At 43.6% G+C, this 21,316-nt stretch overlaps 1 protein-coding gene across 8 annotated transcripts in view; it reads left to right on the top strand.

The window, feature by feature from the left end:
• PSME3IP1 (proteasome activator subunit 3 interacting protein 1) overlaps positions 1–15,471 on the top strand; it is a 33,401-nt gene extending 17,930 nt beyond the window's left edge. For all 8 annotated transcript variants that reach the window (XM_008702608.2, XM_040633347.1, XM_008702609.2 and 5 more), the window contains 2 exons: positions 6,435–6,499; positions 15,107–15,471. In XM_008702608.2, the coding sequence (XP_008700830.1) occupies positions 6,435–6,499; positions 15,107–15,324 (283 nt within the window). In that variant the 3' untranslated portion in view covers positions 15,325–15,471. The remainder of the gene's footprint in view (positions 1–6,434; positions 6,500–15,106) is intronic.
• Positions 15,472–21,316: the final 5,845 nt, after the last annotated feature.

Genomic DNA, 21,316 nt, shown 5'->3' with positions numbered 1-21,316 from the left:
GCATTGTGTTAAGTCTTTCCGTTGTGTTAATGATTTTACTCTTTCCGCAAGTCTACACAGTATAAGTTTGATTGGTTGAGAACCTTTTTTCCAAGGTCACAAAGTAATAGGAGAGGTGGACTTCAATATTTGAGCATCTGTTTCTAGGCAAATGAGGTAGTGAGTTGTGTGAAGGGATTTGGGTAGGGTCTCCCGGGAGCAGGGAGGAGGAAACGCACAGTTGCCTGGAGAGGGCCTGTGAGCTCAGGTCGGGGAAGGTAGGGAAGGCATTAGAGGGAGATGTTGGCCAGGTAGATGACTAGGGCTTTGACAGGCGCACAAGGGATAGAACATACCGGGCAGCGGGAACAGCTGCTGCAAAGGCAATGTGGCCTGTGAGACTGTGGAAGCTGTGACCGTGGCACAGACCTGACTGGGCTCCTTGCTGCTGGATGTGGGGTGGCAGCACTGCCTGGAGGTTTTGATAAGTTCTGTCTTAGGTTTGCTCCTCCCCTGCTAAATCCTGAAATGGCACCGGAGTGATGAAATCTGGTCATTTCAATTTGACCAACCATACCACGGACGAAATAATGTGAAGTTTGAGTGCAGTCTATTAGGAAAAGCAATGCGGTGTATTGGCAAGCAGCCACAGGTTTTCAGGAGAGTGCACTGATGCACTGTTGTGGTTTGGAGCCCCATCCGTCTGCTGCAGATGTTCCCCAGAACATCGCTCACATATAAAAATGGCACGGTTTAGCAGTGGGGGGGAGGAGTGGCGGTAACCTGAAAAGGGCCAGTCACCTGAGCCATGAATTATTCCGTTCAAGTTTTTTTTGGGGGGGGTGCAGAGGAAGAGGCAGAGAGAGAGAGAATGTTAAGGAGGCTCCACATCCCGCGGGGAGCCCGATGTGGGGCTCCATCTCTGAATCCTGAGACCATGACCTGAGCCGAAATCAAGTCAGACGCTTAACTGACCGAGCCACCCAGGTACCCCTATTCCTTTTAAGTTCATAGAAGTTTTCATGCCTGGCCCAGTGTCTTTCAGGATTTGGTCCTGGTTCAGTTTTATTTGACTTCACCAAGAAAGGGCCCTCTAGGTGGGCACTTAGATACTTCTCGGCAGTGTCTTGCTGCTAGCAGAATGGACGTTACAACTGCCTCCCTTACTTAGTTCTTAGCTCACCTTTATTAGATCATCATTTATTGTTGTTTTGTGTGGCAAGGTGCTAAATGAGTCTCCTAGGGCAGGAGTTCCTCATCTACCTAGGCCTGGGTTTATTAGAATCACCCGGGAGTTTGTTAATGTGGATTCTAGGCCTCTCACTAATTCTGGCTCATTAAGTTTGAAGTGAGGTCTTGGAGTCTCATCCTGCAAGTTGCATGGATGATTCTGGTGCTTGTGAAAGAAAGTCTGATGCCTGGTGTGTGCCTAGGACACGATCAACACGAGTGAGCCTACCTCTGTGCTCCCTCTCCCTGCCATCTCCCTGCCTGCCATCCTCACCCCATCCTGCCACATCTGCTTGATCATTCTCTGCACGTCTTTACTTTTCGTAGTTTCGGGGTGTGTGTGTGGGAGGGGGTGTTGTTTGTGTTTGGGTTGGTTTTGGCTAACTATATAGGTATCCCTAAACGGTATAATAGCTTGCTTGGTTTTGAACTTTTAAAAAAATAATTTCATTTTGTATATGATCTATGATCTTGGTTTTTCACTCAAATTGTTTCTGTGATTAAAAAATTGTGTGTGTGTATTCACGTATGTATAGCTGTAATTCATTCATTTTCCTTGCCGTATAATGGTGCTTTATATGAAATACCAAAATGTGTCTGTTCTCTTGTGGATGCGTGTTTGAACTATGACAAATGGAGTCGAGAGGTGTAGGGCATGCTTTGTTATGTATGTGCAAATGTTTCTTCAGAGCTCTGCTGTCCAGTACAGGAGCCCTTGGCCACCTGTGGCTATCTAAATTTAATTAGAACTAAAATTTAAAATCCAGATCCTTAGCCACACTAGTCATATCTCAAGTGTTAAAGAGCCACGTGTGGCTAATTGCTGCGCCACTGGACAGCACAGATACACCAATATATAGTGATTTTGTAAAATGTCTCCTTGTGGTCTTAATTTGCATTTCTTGTTAACAAATGTTGCTGACATTTTATATGTTGATTTGCCATTCATGTGTCCTATTATATGGAAGGTCTAGTTCATATATATTGCCATTTTTCTACTGGGTTATTTTTATTTTCTTAATGATTCATAGGTTTGTTTTTTTTTAAATACGGTGCTGACTTTTTTTCTCACAGCTTATAGCTTTTCTTTTTACTTTCATTAATTAATTTTAAGGTGGTCAAGTATATTTGATTTTAAGGTGTTTTTTTGTTTTTTTGTTTTGTTTTTTTTAAGGAGGCTCCACTCCCAGCGTGGAGCCCCAGTGTGGGTCTTGAACTCATGACCCTGGATCAAGACCTGAGTTGATGCTTAAACAACTGAGCCACCCAGGGCTCCAGAAACTTATTTTCTAGCAACATTTACATAATACTTATGCTTTTCCCCAGTGACCTTCAGTGTCACCTCTGTCTTAAAACAAGTTTCCCAAGATCCATGGGTTTGTTTGGGAGTTCCTTGTTTTCTGTTCTTTGGGTCTGTTGGACCAGTACCACTCTGTGTAATTATTGTAGCTTTATAAAAAATGTTGGTATCTGGTAGGACAAGTCTCCTTACATTTTTCTCAGGGCTGTCTTATTTATTGTTGGCCACTTTGTTCTTCCATATAATTTTAGATTTAGATACATTTAAATTTTACATTTAGATTAAATTTTAGATTAAGTTCTTTAAGTTGATTGGAATCTTACTAAATAAGCTTGATAAATCTATGGAGAGAACAGCTCTTTATGGTTGTGAGTCTTTTTACACATGGCATATATCTACATTTGTTTTCTTTAATGTCATTCAATGAAGTCTTACAGATTTTTTCCAAAAGGTTGTGCATATCTTTTGTTAGATTTATTACTAGGTGTTTTAGATGTTTTTTGTTACTGGTTTGTAAAAGTGCAGTTGATTTTGGAGTATTTACATCTAGCCACTCAGCTCTTACTAACGTTAGTAACTCTAATAACTCTTACTAAGTTTTATCAGTGGATTCCTTTGAAAATTCTATGTAGAGAGTCACTGTCTTTAAAAGACAGCTTTATTCTCTTAGACCTTTAAATTTCTTTTTTTGTTTGTTTTTAGATTTTATTTATTCAGTAGAGCACAGAGGGAGCCGGAGCGCGAGAGGGAGAAGCAGATTCCCCACTGCACAGGGAGCCCGAGCCCCACGTGGGGCTGAGGGGGGCTGGAGTCCGAGCCCCACGTGGGGCCGAGGGGGCTGAGGGGGCTGGAGCCCGAGCCCCACGTGGGGCCGAGGGGGCTGGAGCCCACCACCCTGGTATCACTACCTGAGCCAAAGGCAGATGCTTAGCCCACTAAGCCACCCAGGTGCCCCTGATTTGTTTTTGTTTTTTTTTTTCTTTTCTCCTTACTGCACCAGCAATGACCACCAATAAAATGTTAGAAACAGTTACTGTGCACATCCTTGTTTTAGACAGAACATTTATAACTTTTCACCATTAAGAATTACATTTATTATTTTTGGTTTTTCAGATATCTTTTAGCAGTTTAAGGAAGTTATGTTCTTAGTTTGATAAGGTTTTTTTGTAGCCACAAATTGTTAAATTTTGTCAATTTTTTCTGCCTTTGAATTGATGAAATTTTTTTTTTTTACTCTGTGATGGTGAAAAATTAAGTTTAAGGATTTTTCTAATGTTGTAATCCTGTGATAAAACTAGCTTGGCTGTGATGTATTATTTAAAAATATTATTTATTTTAAAAATATTTTTTAAATTGAAGTATAATTAACATACAGTGTTACTAGTTTCAGATGTACAACGTAATGATTCAACAATTGTGTACATTATTCAGTGCTCACTGTAAGTGTAGTTACCAAACATTACAATCTTATTAACTATATCCCCTATGCTGTGCTGTATTATAATTATTTTTAACTCCACTGGATTTGGTTTGCTAATGTTTTGTATAGGTTGCTGCATCTGTGTTTATAAGTGAGACGTAGTCTGTTCCTCCCAACCCCCACTTTCTGTGATTTTGATATGAGGTTTAAAAGTAGCTTCTTAGAAGGATTTGGGGAGTGTTCTTTTTCTTTTCTCTGGAGGAGTTTGTGTAAGACGGTAATGTTCTGGTTTGTGAAAATTTGGTAGAACTCCTCTATATTTGGTCCCTGCTTTTTAAAATTTGTGATTATAGGGCTAATTTCTTCATTTTTTTTGAGTCTGTTTTATTTAGTTATATTTTCTGGGAATTTGTCCATTTTGTCTTTCAAACGCATTTGCTAAAGTTATTAGTATTTTTTATTTTTCTGATTGTTGCTGTATCTATTATTGTCCCCTTTTTCATCCCAAGTATTGATGGATTATCCTTTTATTCTTATTTTGGCTAGTTTCTTAATTTCTCCTGCCTTCTTTCTTTGGGATATTCTTTACTTTCCTCAAGTTTATTCTTTTATAATTTCTGTTACAAACGAGTGTCGGTTACCTAGCTAATTTTTAGCTTTTTTCTCAGGCACCTAAAACTGTAATTCTTCCTCAGCTTTTACTATACACAATTTTGTATTTCCAACTAAATATTTTTAAATATCCATTATGATTTCTTCTTTGACTCCTAAGTTAGAAACATGTTTTAAAGTTTCCAAACATATTAAGGTAACTTAACTATATTTCATAGGTTCTAAGATGAATCTTTCCCCCCACACACATTTTAACACCTTTTAATCAGTGGTGTCTTAGAGTCTGTGATATATAATATTTGTCTTTTGTTGTTGATTTCTACCTTAATTGCATTGTGGTTTATATGTACTGATTTTGCAATTGCTTTAAACTAGCTTTGTGACCTATTCCTGAGGTTAATTTTTACGAACGTTCCAAGTGAGCTTGAGGTGAATCTGTGTTTTGTAATGGTTCTGGGTTTTTTGTAGGTACAACCAAAGAAGCTTGTTAATTGTATTGTTTAAATCTTCTGTGTTCTCACATCTTTGTCTGCTTGCTCTGTCAATACTTGAGTATTTTGAAATCTCCCATTATAGTGATGTTTTCTTGGTTTTTCTTCAAAATTCTGTTGAATATATATTTAGAGCTCTTTAATTAGAAGCATGCATGTTCAGAATTGTTATTTCTTCATAGTGAATTAAACTTTGTTTCATTATAAACGAACCTACTTTATCTCATAAGGTTTTTGTCTTAAATTCTGCTTCCTTAATATAATAGGTAGCTCAGCCTTTTTTGGGTTAGTATTTGCCTTGGCAACACTTTTGCTGTTCTTTTGCTTTCAGTCTTTCTGGGTCTTAAGTTGTTTGGTTTTGTTTTATTTGTTAAATTTTTGGGAATGTCTCATAAATAGGTAATTTTAAATTTAGGATGTTACTCTTGTTTTACAGGAAGGCTTGGATTTTTTTTTAGGATTTTTGATATAGTTTCTACTATCTTAATGTTATTTGTCCTTTTACTTTAAAAGTATTTTTTCCTCCTGCTTTTTAAAAATTAGGAGTTTAAAATCTTTTGTTCGTTTTCCTTCTGCTAGTTTGTGGATTTGTGTATTCTGTTCTTGGTGGCTAACCTTGCAACTTACGAGGAATACTTAGCAAAACCTAAAGTTAAATAGCTATCTTACTTTCCTACAAAATTATACATGGACCTTAGAACTTTGAGCTATAATCACATCTTCCTTACATGCTACTACTGCCCAGAACTTGAGTATGGTCATGTTTAACACACAAATTAGATTGTGTTTGCCGGTTTCTTTGTTCACTAACCCTTCCTTCTGTGATTATGGCCTTCTTTCTGAGATCAGTTCTTTCCTTGTTGAAGTGCATTCTTTTTTTCTCTTTTTGACTGCCCTAAATATTAGCAGTAATGGTGGAGCTGGGGGTTATGATAATGCCTTCTCTAAGCCGCTCACAGCGGGAGAAGTACGGTCTTTCGACATTCTTTCAGTGAAGGTCTTTTGGGTGACTTTCAGAATCTCTGGCATGTCACTGAAGGAATTTCCTTTAATCTTTAAGAACTTAACTAAATTTTTGTCATGTATGAATGTGTCCAGGTATTCCTGCAATCCATCTGTGGTTCTAACCAAGATGAATGATAGGACAACAAAGAATCTGAAGTTTAGGTGATGCCTGAAGATAATAATGCTCCACTCCTTGAACTGGCCAGGGGTTTAAGTTGTCTTGATAACAGTAATGTAACTGGAAGGAGATTAAGAACCTGAAATGAAGACTTTTCAGACCATCCCAGTTCTTTGAGGCTACCTAAGACCTATATAAATGGTTATTGGAGCTCCTGATTCCTGAAGTTTTAATTCCCAAGATTGGACATAGCTCAAATAACCGTATTTTCTGTTACAGCTCAGAGAGTGGCAACAGTGTGAAAAGACTGAAATCGGACCCTGACCCAGATGACAAGAGTCAAGGTAGGTGGCAGCTTCCATTTCACCATTTATTCATACCACACGTGAACCATAGTACAGGGCTGGACTGCATTGTATCTATGAAGGAATGCGTGGATTTCTAAGCAAGCTTTTTTTCTACCCGGCAGGATTTATACCCAAGAGTATGTCAGCTGTCCTGCCAGCCAATATGTTAGAAACCAGTGGAGTTGATAAATGACCGTTGTGATCCCCCAGAGGTGCTTACACAAACAAAGCCCTGGTCATATCACTTCTGCTCACAAAGGGTTTTTCTCGGTCTCCCCCAAATGTCAAGTTTCTTGATTTCACCTGGCTGGCTCCCAGTGAGAGGCTGTTGCTGATGTTGGATTGGATTGAGGCTGGAAGCCTAATACAGTCTCCAGAAGTACAGTTTCTTTGGTGGTTGCTTGTATGCAGTCAAGTCTGGCACTGTATTAAGTGGCACAGAGCTGTAAGTGAAGGCGAGTGTTCCCGAGGCTAGATCAGGGATGAGAAATTCAGGAGTGGTTTTAGTTCTACCTGTGACTCCCTGTGGGATTGAGACTCTGTGCTGAACTCAACGGGTCATCTGTAAAACAGGGCTTACATTTCTTTGTCTCCAAAAAATAATGGGTATTTAGAAATAATACATCTGTCAAGTAACTGGAATTTAAATAAAACTTTAAAAAATGGAAAAGAAATATATCTGCTGAGCGTTGGTAATGGTGGGCTGTTGCTGATGATTTTTTGCTCTTACAATTTACTTTTTTTTTCTTTTTTTAAGAGAGGGAGAGAGGGAGTAGGAGGGGCAGAGAGAGAGAGGGGGAGAGACAATCTTAAGCAGAGAGCAGAGAGACAATCTGGGTGTAGAGCCCGACTTGGGGCTCGATCTCAAACCCTGAGATCATGACCTGACCTGAAATCAAGAGTCAGAGGCTTAACTGACTGAGCCACCCAGGCGCCCCTAGAATTTACTTTTAAAAAGAACATTGAGTGAAGAGTCCCCCTTCAACATTATATATCCTCTTCCATCCAGTTCTTCTGAGAGGGAAATGTATTATACGTTTCTTATGTATGTATCCAGAGCTATTATATGTATGTACAAGCAGTTATAAATATATTCTTTTAAAATTAGAAAATATTGTATTATAGATAACTTAAAACATTCAGATGTTGAGATAATAGAATGAACCCCATCATGTAACTTCAACAGTTTTTAACACATATCCAATCTTATTTATACCTTCTCAACTGTAGTGTTTTGAGGTAAATACCAGACATTATATTGTTTTGTCAATAATTCTTCTTTATGTATCCCTAAAAAATAAGGGTTGTTTTTTTTTTACATGATTACAATACCGTTATTACACCTAAAATAATTACAATTATTTCTAAATATTATCAGATAGCAAATTAGTATTCATTTCCCCCAATTTTCTCATAATATTTTTTTCTTGACAATTGATTTTTTAAAGATCAGGATTCAAGCAAGGAGCAGACATACATTGTATTTGGCCTATATGGCTTTAAAAAGAATAGAGATATACCATACAATTCATTCTTTTAAAGGACACACAATTCAGTGGTTTTTAGTATGTTCACAAGAATGTGTATTCATTACCACTATTTAATTCCAAAACATTTTCATCACCTCAAAAAGAGGCCTCATGCCCCTTAACAGTTACTCCCGATTCTTCCCTCTCCCCAGCCACTGGCAACCACTCTTCTGCTTTTCTCTATGGATTTGCCTTTTCTGGACGTTTCATATAAATGAAATCATGCAGTATGTGGCGTTTTGTGTCTAGCTTCTTTTCACTTAACCTTTTCAGTTTACAGAGATCATGTATGTTGTAGCATGTATCGGTACCTTTTATAGCGGGATAACCCTCCGTCGTATGGTTGCTGCATTTTGTTTGTCCAGTCGTCAGTTGATGGGCATTTGGTTGTTCACACTTTCTGGCTATTTTGAATGATGTTGCTATGAACATTCATGTACAAATTTTTGTGTGAACAACTATTTTTAGTTCTCTTGGGTATCTATCTAGGAATGGCATTTCTCAGTGGTCAGGTGGTAACTCCATGTTTATATGGTTGACTTTTTGAGGAATTGCCAAATTGTTTTCTCAAGCAGCTGCACCATTTTTACATTCTATCAGCAATATATGAAGGTTCGTTTCTTTACATCGCTTTTTAAAAAAATATTTATTTGAGAGAGCGTGTGAGAGGGGAGGGGGAGGGGGAGAGCACAAGTGGGGGGAGGGGCAGAGGGCGAGGGAGAAGCAGCAGGGACCCTGATGGGGGGCTCCATCCCAGGACCCTGAGATCAGAACTCGAGCTGAAGGCACTGAGCCACCCAGGCATCCCTTTACATCCTTATCAACACTTGTTATTGTCTTTTTTATTCTATTCATTTTTGTGGGTGTGAAGTGGTATTTCATTTTCCCTAGTGACTAATGATGATGGCATTATGTACTTATTGGTCATTTGTGTATCTTCTTTGGAGAAATATTTACTCAAATCCTGAGCCTGTTTTTAAATTGGGTTACTTCTCTTTTTAATGCTGAGTTGTAAGAATTCTTTATATACTCTGGATACTAGACATTTGTCAGATATATGATTTACAAATATTGTCTTTCTTACTGTGGGTGTATTATTGTTTCCTTGATAGAGTCTTTGGAACACGAAATTTTTAAATTTTGAGGACATCTAATTTATTTTTTTCTCTGGTTCGCTTGTGCTTTAGGTGTCATATCTAAGAAACCATTGCCTAATCCATGGTCATGAAAACTTATACTTATGTTTTCTTCTAAAAGTTTTATGGACACTTTGGTCCTTGATCCATTTTGAGTTATTTTTTATTTATGGTTTGAAGTAGGGATACATTTTCATTCTGTGTGTATATCCAGTTGGTCTGCACCATTTGTCGAAAAGACTGTTTTTACCAGACTGAATTGTCATGGCATTTTTGCCGAAAATCATTTAACCAGCATGTAAGGGTTTATATCTGGACTTTCCTCTTCCATTGATCTATTCCATCCTTATGCCATTACCACACAGTCTTGGTCACTACAGCCTTGTAGCAAGTTCTGAAACTGGGAAGTGTGAGGCCTCCAACTTTGTTCTCTTTCAAGATTGTTTGGATTATTCAAGGTCTCTTGCGTTTCCATATGAATTTTGGGATTAACTTGTCAGTTTCAATAAAAAAGGCAAGTTGGAATTTTGATAGGGATTGCTTGAAACTATAGATCAATCTGAGAATATTGCCATCATACGGCATCTTCCCAGTAGGCTATTATGTCTTTTAAGTCTCATTTGACTTCTTCCTCTTTATGTTTATTTTTTTGTTTTCTTTGTTTATGTAAAGAAATTGGGTCTTTGTCCTGCGGAGTTTCCCATACTCTAGATTTTGCTGATTGTGTCTCCATGGTGTTCCTTTATTCCTCTGTTTCCTGTAAAATGGTAATTAGATCTAGAGCTCGATCGATTCAGGTTGATTTTTTGGCAGGAATACTTCATAGGTTGGTTTGTACTTCCTATAGCGTCATCATCATTATTATTTTAATTAATATACTCTTATGCTCGTTGCTTAATTCACTTGTACCTTGGGGATCATTACATATCTGTACACCAAGAGCTTCATTCTTTTTTAAGACCGTAGTATTCCGTTATATGGTTGCACCACAGGATAGTTATTCTATTTTTTAAAAAATTTATTTATTTTAGAGAAAGAGAAAGAGAACTTGCACATGCAAGTTGGACTGGGGCAGAGGGAGAGGGAGAGAATCTCAAGCAGACTCCCAGCTGAGCGTGGAGCCTGATCGATCTCACAACCCTCAGATCATGATCTGAGCCGAAATCAAGAGTCACACGCTTAAGCGACTGAGCCGCTGAGGCGCCCCCATCCTGTTGTTTATGATGAACATTTAGATTGTTTCCATTTTTTCTCTGGTATGAGGTTTCATTAAACAACTTTGTACATGCATCATCTGTCACATTCATGATACATTAGGGTAAATACTTACAGGATATACATTTGTTATTCAGATAAATATTGCAAAATTGCCCTACAAAGAAGTTATTCCAGTTTACATTCTCATCAGCAATATAGAAGCTCCATTTCACTGATGTCTTTTAAATATATAGGAAACTTGCTAAATTGGCTGCTTAAATAGGATTAAGTGTGTACTGTGTGTGTATACACATAGGTATATAAAACCTTACAGAAATCTTAAACATTCTTCAACTAGTAGCCCTGTATCTGATGCTTATTCCCTTGTAGGAACTATTCGCGTCAGTCAGTAGAAAGTAAGACTTGTATGGCTTTTTAAAACTATCTCAGGCAGACACCATGTTTCAGAGCTACCTTTCTTTTTTCTTTTTCTTTTTTTTTAAAGATTTTATTTATTTATCTGACAGAGATAGAGACAGCCAGCGAGAGGGGGAACACAAGCAGGGGGAGTGGGAGAGGAAGAAGCAGGCGCATAGCGGAGGAGCCTGATGTGGGGCTCGATCCCATGACGCCGGGATCACGCCCTGAGCCGAAGGCAGAAGCTTAACCACTGTGCCACCCAGGCGCCCCCAGAGCTACCTTTCTTAATCCCTTTGTTCTCCTGCCTGCATTCTCACAGTAGCATTCTTACAGCTGGGCATGAAATACCCTCTTTTGCTAGAAGCTAAGGCCCCACAGGAAGAATATCCCCTGAAAGCTTGCTTGAGAGTCTTGTCCTTGGCAGTAGAAGGCTTTGCCCCTTTAGTCCTCCCAGAAGATAGCTCTGTGACCCTAATGGAGATTCAGGCTTCCCCCACTGGAGGCTCTGGACTTAAGCTCCAAGCAGAGCCAGTGAATGAATGCACAGTTGGCCCCATTGATTCTCAAGTCACGCATCTGTTTGAATCCCAAGAACATTCTCTATTAGTAATTTTCGGTGTTAATTTGGTATGATAACGTGGTCCTACAAATGCAGAAGTTGGCAGGAAACTTCACCAAATGGGTGAGATCAGAGGGCACCATTTTGTTCTCTTTGGACAGCGTAACTATTTTTGGAATGAAAATTTGTCAGAATTGCAGTCTCTTTTCTTTCTTGAAACCTAGATAATCAAGAGATTTGGTCTTTTGGCCTAAACCCTGTTGATGCCACCATGGTCCAGGTTCCTTGGTTTCATTTCTTTCTTTCTCTCTTCCTTTCTTTCTCTCTTTCTTTCTTTCTTTCTTTCTTTCTTTCTTTCTTTCTTTCTTTCTTTCTTCGTTTGGGGGGGGGGGCAGAGGGAGACAGAGACTCTCAAGCACACTCCTCGCTGAGTGCAGGGTTCAATCTCATGACCCTGAGATCATGACCCGAGCTGAAATCAAGGGTCAGACGCTTAACTGACTGAGCCACCTAGGCACCCCTCCTTGGTTTCATTTCTGTGGCTGGCTTCCAACCTTCCCTTAGACCAGCTCTAGTCTTGCACAGGTATTCTGAGCTTAATCTTCCTTTTGTGTCTAAGAAAGAGGCTAAAATTCAATTAACCCTTGAAATACTTACTAAAATGACATCTCACTGAATAGCTTCACATAAATTACCTTGCTGAGTAACTGATTCATACCCTTATAAAATAGCAGGGTTTTTTTTAAACCAAATATTTTTTTTAAAGATTTTATTTATTTATTTGAGAGAGAGAGCGCGTGCGTGCACAAGTGGAGAGGAGAGGGAGAAGCAGGCTGCCTGCTGAGGAGGGAACCCGACATGAGGCTCGATCCTAGGACCCTGGAATCAGTGCTAGAATCATGACCCGAGCCGAAGGCAGACACTTAACCGACTGAGCCACCCAGGTGCCCCTTAACCAAGTATTTCTAACAGTACTGAAAGTATCGCTGTATATGTGAAAATAATAATACAATGAATGTTCAGGTAGTGAATGGTGTACGATTTGATGTTGTGTCCCAAATTTTCACCACCACCACCCCCACATTTAGCTATTTGCAATGAAATTCTGTAAAATGTCTTCAATGCATTGTGAATGCTGACTTGCTCTGTGCTAGGCCCCATGCTATATACCCAGGGGCTAGGGTGGTGAAGAAAGAGCCCTTGCCTGCAAGAGGCTTACAATTAGAGCATACAAACAAGCAGTCCTTCTCATCATTAGACTCTCCATTCTTCTGCAGCCTTCCTGGCTGTAATACAGAGATGCCCTTGGGCCTAATTAGAGATATATGGGACCGTGCCTCCCTAACTTAAGTAGATGATGATGCTCTTTGAACTTTTGCATTTGCTTTTCTAAAAAAATTATCTGAATAGATAGTATATGCACATGATAGAAAATTCAAAAGGGGCAAAAGAGTGTGGACTAAAAAGTTAAGTCTCCCCTGTTCCCCAACCACTCAACTTATCTCCCCAGGGCAGTCACTGTTACCAGTCTTGTACGTATCGTTTTGAATGTTATCATGCGTGTCCATGGGCATGCCCCCTCCCCACAGACTGTAGTTTACCCTTACACGTACCCTTACCTCTTTCATATAGCACAGTATCTTGGAGATCATTCCATACCAGTACACAGAGGCTTTACTCTTCTTTATGGCTGACTCATAATCCCTTACACTGGTCCCCTCTTAATGAGCCTTTTGGTTCCTACTATTAACAGTGCTGCAGGGAATGTTCTCATATGAACATCATTTAAGTTTGAAGGACATTGCCATACTGCCTCACATTCCCTCAGCAACATATGAAGATGCCTGTTCCCCATACCTTCCCTCCTTATAGATTGTTTATTCTCCCAAGTTTGTTTGTTTGTTTGTTTGTTCTTAAAGATTTTATTTATTTTGAGAGAGAAGGCGAGAGAGAGAAAGCACGAGGTGGGGGGAAGGTCAGAGGGAGAAGCAGACTCCCCACTGAGTGGGGAGCCTGATGTATGATTTGATCCCGGGACTCCAGGATCATGTCCTGAGCTGAAGGCAGACGCTTCACTAACTGAGCCACTCAGGCACCCCTATTCTCCCAAGTTTGTTTATTTATTTATTTTTAAAGATTTTATTTATTTATTTGACAGAGATAGAGACAGCCAGCGAGAGAGGGAACACAAGCAGGGGGAGTGGGAGAGGAAGAAGCAGGCTCACAGCGGAGGAGCCTGATGTGGGGCTCGATCCCACAACGCTGGGATCACGCCCTGAGCCGAAGGCAGACGCCCAACTGCTGTGCCACCCAGGCGCCCCCTATTCTCCCAAGTTGAAATGCCATTTGTTCTTTTTCTGTGAACTGTTCATGCCTCTGTGCACTTCTTTTTAAAGATTTATTTATTTTAGAGAGAGCACAAATGAGCACGGGGGGAGGGCCAAAGGGAGAGGGAGAGTCCTCAAGCAGACTCCCTGCTGAGCGTGGAGCCCAACTCAGGGCTCCATCTCATGACCCCAAGATCATGACCTGAGCCGAAATCACGAGTTGGACACTCAACTGATTAAGCCACCCAGGCACCCCTGTCCACTTTTCTGTTCAGTGGTTGGTTGGTTTTGAAAGAATTCTTTATATGCCAAATCAATCTGCTTTCGTGCTAGTTGTTGCAACTGTCTGCCTCTGCTTTCCTGTAGTCTTGTCACCAGTGTCTCTACGAGCAGTGTCAGCTCTCATTTCACTTCTCTGCGCCTCCGTGTTTGACCGCTGCCTTTCTTCAGCAGCTTCTCTTCCCTTAGAACTTCCTATAAGACAAGCGAATACACTGAGCTCCTGAACTCTGTCTACTGGCTGCTGGAGATGTCTTTTTGCTTCTCAGTGGTATTTTTGACTTACTCCTGACTTCATATACTTGGAACCATGTATCCTTTTCACATTTACGTGAAATGTTCGTTAGGGACTTGTTAAGGCAAAATCCTAGAAAGGTATATGCTTGTCAGCCTGAGACAGTGAGGTTTGAACTCCAACCCTTACTCTGCAGTGAGCTCTGGTATCGTTTTAGTACATTATTATTATTATTATTATTTATTATTGAGAGAGAGTGAGAGCACGTGTGTGATTTGGGGGGGGTGTTGAGGGGCAGAGGGGGAGCGGATTCTAAGTAGGCTCCACGCCCAGCTTGGAACCTGACGTGGGGCTCAGTCTTATGACCCCGAGATCACGACCTGAGCCAAAACAAAGAGTTGGATGCTTAACTGAGCCACCCAGGCGTCCCAATTTTTTGATTCAGATTTGGTTTAACATTTTTTACTCTCAGTGGCTGCTAACCTTGGCCTAGTCGTTTGGCCCCCCCTCATCAGTAAAATGGGGGATACCTACATGTCAGGTTGTTGTAGAGGCTGGAAACAGGCAACTAGAGGGGTGGAGTAGAGTCCTTTACTTTTCCTCTCACCCCCAAATCCCCGAGTTCCCTAGACTGAGGCTTTCCATCACTGAGGTGCTGCTGTGGCTCTGGGTTTCCTGGGGCAGAAAGAGCCCTAGCTACTTGGTCATATTCTGCACGGTCTTAAAATGTTCTCTGAGCGTGGCGTCAGTTTTGTCAATGGTAAAAGAACACAGCTGTTGGATGCGGGTGCCGGTGGTGCTGACTGCATAGGGTGGTTGGGGCTTTACGGTAAAGCCTGGGGCACAGCGCCCGGCGTGTGGCAAGGACCCCGTCAGCTCTGGGAAAGGAGGTGAAGTCACGGCCCTTCCCCCTGTCTTGCAGAAACCCCGTCCTGCATGTCTCTTGGCAGCACGTCCCTGAGCGCCTCTTCCATCCACTGCCCCTCCGCTGCGGTCTGCATCGGCATCCTCCCGGGCTTGGGCGCCTACTCGGGGAGCAGCGACTCCGAGTCCAGCTCAGACAGTGAAGGCACGATCAACGCCACCGGCAAGATCGTCTCCTCCATCTTCCGAACCAACACCTTCCTCGAGGCCCCGTAGCTCCTGTGTCCCTCCCAGAGCTCCTGCCCAAGAGTAGACCGGACGGTTAGTTCCACCTCCGGGCATCACCTCCCTCAGAACTCCTTTGCCCGCTTCTTGTGCACACCGTGACATTTTTAACCTCATCTAAAAATGTGCCAGCATCCACCTGTGGCCCAACTTGTGTTTGATTTCTCTTTCCACTCCAGTGCAGATGTCCAAACCTGTCCTGCTGCCTCTCTCCTCACTGCTGTGGTGGGGTGGGGGCCGGGGCTCCGCGGAGATGTCCCCTGAAAATGCCCTGGGAAGATAGGCACCCGTTGCCATGCTAAGTGTTCAGATGCTGTTGCTTTCTTGTTTTCTTTGTTTCCTTGCCCAACAGCACAGACAAGCAAGGGCAGTTGTGGGACAGGTGTCACTTAGACCTTCTCTCTAGCAGGACACGCCGTGTGGTGGTGCTGCGTTGTGGGGCATGCTGGGGGTGGGGGGAGGAGGGCCCCAGGTAATGAACTGCTGCACTTCCTTGGGACTAACCGATTCTTGATGTTGTGTGACTAAGTAAAGATATAAACTACATCTGTGGGGGTGTCCCTTAGCACTTATCACTCATTGTGGAGCTTTTCCTTATTCCTCCTTCCTTCTCCTCCTCCCTCCATCCAACGCCATTTAAGACCCTAAACCTTAGAGAAACAAACATGGGCCTCCTTTCATCATGGCCAGAAAGCAGAAGTGCTGGTAGGTATGTAGACGAGATGACAGTCTTCTAGCAGCTTCTGGAATCCTGAGTGCCAACCAGCGGGACACACCTGCATATTCTGACTCGACTCTGTGCTGTGTTGAGGCCCCTCTCTGGTACGTTTATAGTTGAGGCTTCTAACTGTGGAAGCTCTTTCTGGCCTAAAGGTGCTGCCCTGTCCTTTCCTCCCCCTGCTCCTCTCCCTTCCTGCACAGGGCGGCTTCAAGACTGAGCAGCCAAGACCTTGAGGCCCTGTTCCACCTCTGTCTCCTAAAGGGTTGCAGAGGCTCTTCCTCTAGGACAGAGAGAGAGGAGGTTAGAGGGAGGCGTGGGCTTGAAAAACAAAAAAAAATCTGTAGGCTCCGCTCCTCCAGGAGAATGAATCTGTGCAATTCTGTCTTCCCCTGGGCTCCTACGTCAATTGTTTCTACTTCTTTGGGTGTGAGACGGAGAGAGACACACACAGAATGTGTTGACACTGTGAGGCTGGCAGGCAGAGCAGCTACTCATTTTTAATCTGGGCAGAGAGGCCCCTGGATCTCCTCCAACCCACTGCTTTTCCCCTTCCAGTGCAGTGACACTCTGGCGCCTGTTAGCAGATGGTGACTTCCCTTCACCCCTAAGTGATGCCTTGTGAATCCTTCCTCCTTTTCAGGACCGCTCCGTGCTGATTGTTCCTGACTGTCCGCACAGGCGCCTCAGCTCCGTCCTAACAAACGAGATATTTGGGTAAAACTGTGTAGGCACCTTTTGCTTCTCTGCTCCGTTGTTCCTGCGATTGAGCTGTCATCATTACAGCACGTACCCAGAGCAACCTCACAGCATTTCGGGAGGCAGACCGAGGAGTCAGAGTCACCATCTCTATGTGGTTTGACTTTTTTTTTTTTTTTTAAGATTTTATTTATTTGAGAGCGAGAGGAAGAGCGCACGTACGAGCAGGGGTGGAGGGGCAGAGGGAGAGGGAGAAGCAGGCTCCCCACTGAGCTGGGAGCCCAACGAGGGGCTCGATCCCACGACCCTGGGATTATGACCTGAGCCGAAGGCAGATGCTTAAGCGACTGAGCCACCCGGGCACCCCCGTGGTTTGACTTTTAAGAAGCCGTTACTATACCTCTTGGCCTCTGTTGTTCGGAGAAGCCGACAGAAGGTTATAGGGATTAAGACTGTACGTGAACTTGAAAGCTGATCCACCTGTCCGAGAACAAGGTCTTGCTTTTCCTGCACCAGAGCTTGCGCTGCCAGCTCCCTCCCCATCTACTGTAATAGCTAGAGTGTGTTGAGAAAGTTGAGGCTCCTCAGGTGGAGATTTCTGCTCTGTGGTGTCACAGGGGAGGCTGAGAGTCTGTGGTGATCATCTCATCGTGTTCCTTGTACCTGTTGGTGTAGAGTCCTGGAGTGGAGACACATGTCCCATAGAACCATGACTAGCAGAGCAGGACATGTTCTCCCCAGTAGAGGAAGCAGCCTTGAAAAGCATCCAGTGTAGATGGTGTGGTTCGAACCCAAAGAAGGATAGAAAAAACAGGGACTGCTTTAATCCATAAAGTACAGCCCTCGGGCCTGAGTAAATAATCGGGGTGTCATAACCAGGAAATAAGGGCTAAAGACAAAGTGTGTGGTGGGGTTTCTTTAAACCTGCTTACATTGTCCTGAGTGGTAATATTTTTTTTTTTTTTAGATTTTATTTATTTGACAGAGCACAAGTAGGCAGAGGGAGAGGGAGAAGCAGGCTCCCCACTGAGTAGAGAGACTGATGTGGGATCAGGACCTCTTAGTAGAGAGCCCAGGACCCCAGGATCATGACCTGAGCCGAAGGCAGATGCTTAACCCACTGAGCCACCCAGGCACCCCTTTGTGGTAGTATTCTTACAGCTCTTGAACCAGGCGAGGGAGAAATCCTGTTCGCCAGTTCTCTCTGGATTATCTAGCCTGTGTCACACCACGCCCTCTCAACCACTTCTAACTTTTGGCCCTGTTACCCACTTGGGTGGGGAGAAAGCGTGAGGTTCAAAGCATCCATTTTTCCATCTATAAAAAGCAGGGGAGATGATGTGACTAGACCCAGAGAGGTGGCTGGTGATCTGTTTACATATGCCTTCCCTGGTCTCAGGACCCAGGAGGAGAGAAGAGCTGGTTTCAGGGCCCCTAACTAGGGGTGATCTGGGCCAGCTCTTTGCATCCTCATTCCTTCTGCTCTCCACCTTGGGTTCTTCCTTCTGGCTACCTGCTTTCTACCCGGGACAAGCCGCTGTTGCCTCACACTTCCCCCCACTGCTTCTGCTTCTCCCTGGGAACTAAGCCTAGTTCCCCTTCCCTGGATGCACTGCCGTGGTTGTGCACTTAGAGCCAGACATCTACTAGCTGAGTCGGTGAGGCAAGGTCCTGAACCTCTCTGGGCTTCGGTTTCGTCCTTGGTAAATAAAAATAATGATACCAACTTTGTAGTGAAGGTGAAAGATAGTCTGGATTCGGTACTTGGTGTGGCGTCTGGCACAGAGTGCTCAGTGAATGGTAGCCATCCTCGATAGCCCTGATACTGTTGGCCCCCCCCTGTTTCTGGATAGGGTGTCCAGAGCTTCCGTTAGTGCTGATTTATGGCAGGTCTTCCCATCCTGCTGGCATTCCTCAGTTGTAGCTAGAACATCGACACGATGAAGGGTCAGATCTGGTCGTCAGAGCTCCAACCACCAGCTTCTGCTGTATGCTTCCCTCTCAGCTAAATGTTAATTGCTTAGGCACACCCGGTTCCTTGGCTCGGGTGTCCTACTCGTGGGTATATGGCTCAGCTGTTGTCTTAAGCCCCTTCCAGAAAAACAAAAAGAAGAGCTCAGTGGCAGTGCACCATCATTTGGACTCGAGTGTTGTCTTGATTTTCTGGCGTGCCCAGCTTACTTACGCATAACAGTATGGAATGTAAGTTCTGCGTGGTGGGAGGCTAGAATCTTGGCAACATCCCTATGGTCACAGGGTGAACACAAGCCAGTTGCACATTCATGCCTTAGTGACGCTGGCAAGGGCTGACACTTTGCTCCCTTACCTGCTGGAGCTATGGTTTAGGGAGAATGGGAGCGGCACAGTGGAGACAGGCAGAACGTGGCCCAGACTAAAGAGCTTTGTAGAGGAGAAGGGCAGCAAAACCCAGAGACAGCCACCACTCTGAGCTGTTGGTGGGGCTTCGCCCTTGCTATTTCAGTAATAGGCACATCATTAGGCCTTAAGTGGATTTGTTTCATTCCTTCACTGGATACTGAGGCCTGCTATGTGCGTGCCAGGTGTTGTTTGGGACATTTGTTTTTTGTGTGTTTTTTTTAATAGATTTTATTTTTTTGAGAGAGAGCACACAAGCAGGGGAGGAGTAGAAGGGCAGAGGGAGAAGCAGACTCCCCGCTGAGGAGGGAGCCTGACTCAGTGCTCGGTCCCAGGACCCTGGGATCATGACGTGAGCCGAAGGCAGCCACTTAACTGAACCACCAGGTGCCCTGGTTTGGGACATTTGTGGATCATTTTTGTGGATTGTAGTGTCTTTCATCCTTAAAAAAAAAAAAAAAAAGTCCTGTGAAGCAGCCCGTCTGTACACAGTGGTTCGGTGACTTGCCTGAGGTTGCACAGTTAGTTGACAGAACCAGAATTTTAATTTGAGCCTTTAACTCTGAAGTCTAGCTTTCTGTGGTTTCAGTGACATTTTAAACAAGTGCTAGTGCCCAGGCCTCAACAGCAGTGATGCCAGGGTGAAGGGATCTTTTAGATTTCCAAGTTCACTTCTCACCTTGCTATCCATGTACCAAGAACCAAGTATCAGCATCACCGAATCTCAGTTTGTTTTTGTGATATTAGTGATATTAATTTCAATTGTACAGTTTATTCAGTATTTGTACATATTGCAGAATGGTCCATCCATTTTTCCTGTGACAAGAGCTTTTGAGATCTACGCTCTTGGCAGCTTTCTGATACACAATACAGGATTATTATTAACTGTAGTCACCATGCTGTATATTACATCCCCAGGACTTAATTTGGTTTGTTGTTTTTTTTTTTAAGTTGTGATTTGGCCTGGTCAGGAGCTTGGGAGCATTCCTTTCCCCTGTGAACTTGAGCCAGCTGGGAGAGGGCTTGCTTGACTGATCCACTCAACCTGGGCAGAGAAGGGGGAAGAAAGCAGAGATGTCGGGGTCTGCTCTCATGAAGCCTGGAGGTGAGGGCTGTGGCCGCCACACCTGAGGTAGGTAGTCCGGGAGAGTTTGAGCATTTGATGGACACCAGCATAAGGCAGGGACTCAACTGTAACATGGCCCAGTAGATGTCTGTCTTCCCGGTTTTACCAGTCTGGTAAATTCCGCCCATGGGGAGGTGTGTAAGGGAGAGGTCTGTATGGAAGTGGTCCCCCCAATACACCTGTCACCTGAGGGCTAAGGAGGGGATGTGGGGCTGGGAGGAAAAGGCTGCTCCCCTTTAGAGACCTCTGGTCAATTATGGCTTGACAGATTAGGGGGTATGGCTCAGGGATAAAGCATTTGACCACAGAACTTGACAGATTATTCCAGGCTTGGAGGGGTACAAACTTCCCTGGATGTGACATCCAGCTAGACTCACTTCAGGTGCTAAACAGGTGGGCAAACAAGCAGACTTGTGCTGTTGTGCTAACGCCCAGTCTTACAGCTGGCCCAAGCAGGGGTTAGGCATTCACCAAAGGAGCCGGGGCGCTGGCCTGGGAGTCCATCCATGTTGCCAGCTGGCCCCCTGGGCCATTGTGCTGTGATTTCCCGAACGTCCTTGGGGAAATGGGGCTCCTGCAGCCCTCCAGCCCTCTCAGAGGTGAAGGTGTCCCTAAAGGATATTTCAGCTGAATTTTGGTGACTGCAGAACCAGTAGGGGCATTGGAAACTGAGGGTGAAGATCTCCCTCACTCGCTCTGACCAAGTAGACACAGGTTCCTGAGGCGACCCGGCACCTGGAGGTGGGAACCTGTCTGGGGCACGCCCAGGTCTAGCGGGCCGCAGTGATAGTGACTGACCTGGGAGAGTGGATCAGGATAATAGACCTCCCAGATTCAGTGGAGAGAAAGGACAAATTCATTAGCAACTTGAGCAGACTCGCTTGCAGAGTCAGAGGGAGACGCTGTGGAGTGAGCATGGGCTCTGGCGTTGGGCAGATCCCAATGTATGTTCCGGCTCCGCCTCCGCGAGACTTGATTAGCTTCTCTGCCCGGTTCCTCATCTCTGGAATGGTCACAGGCATAGGCTGTAGGCTGTTGGAAGGGTTCATCAGGATGATGCATGC

The sequence above is a fragment of the Ursus maritimus genome, unplaced genomic scaffold (genome assembly GCF_017311325.1).
Source record: "Ursus maritimus isolate PB19 unplaced genomic scaffold, ASM1731132v1 scaffold_19, whole genome shotgun sequence".
In the NCBI taxonomy this organism is placed as follows: domain Eukaryota; kingdom Metazoa; phylum Chordata; class Mammalia; order Carnivora; family Ursidae; genus Ursus; species Ursus maritimus.
The sequence above is the reverse complement of the archived record's forward strand: the minus strand, read 5'-3'. Positions and strand labels throughout refer to the sequence as shown.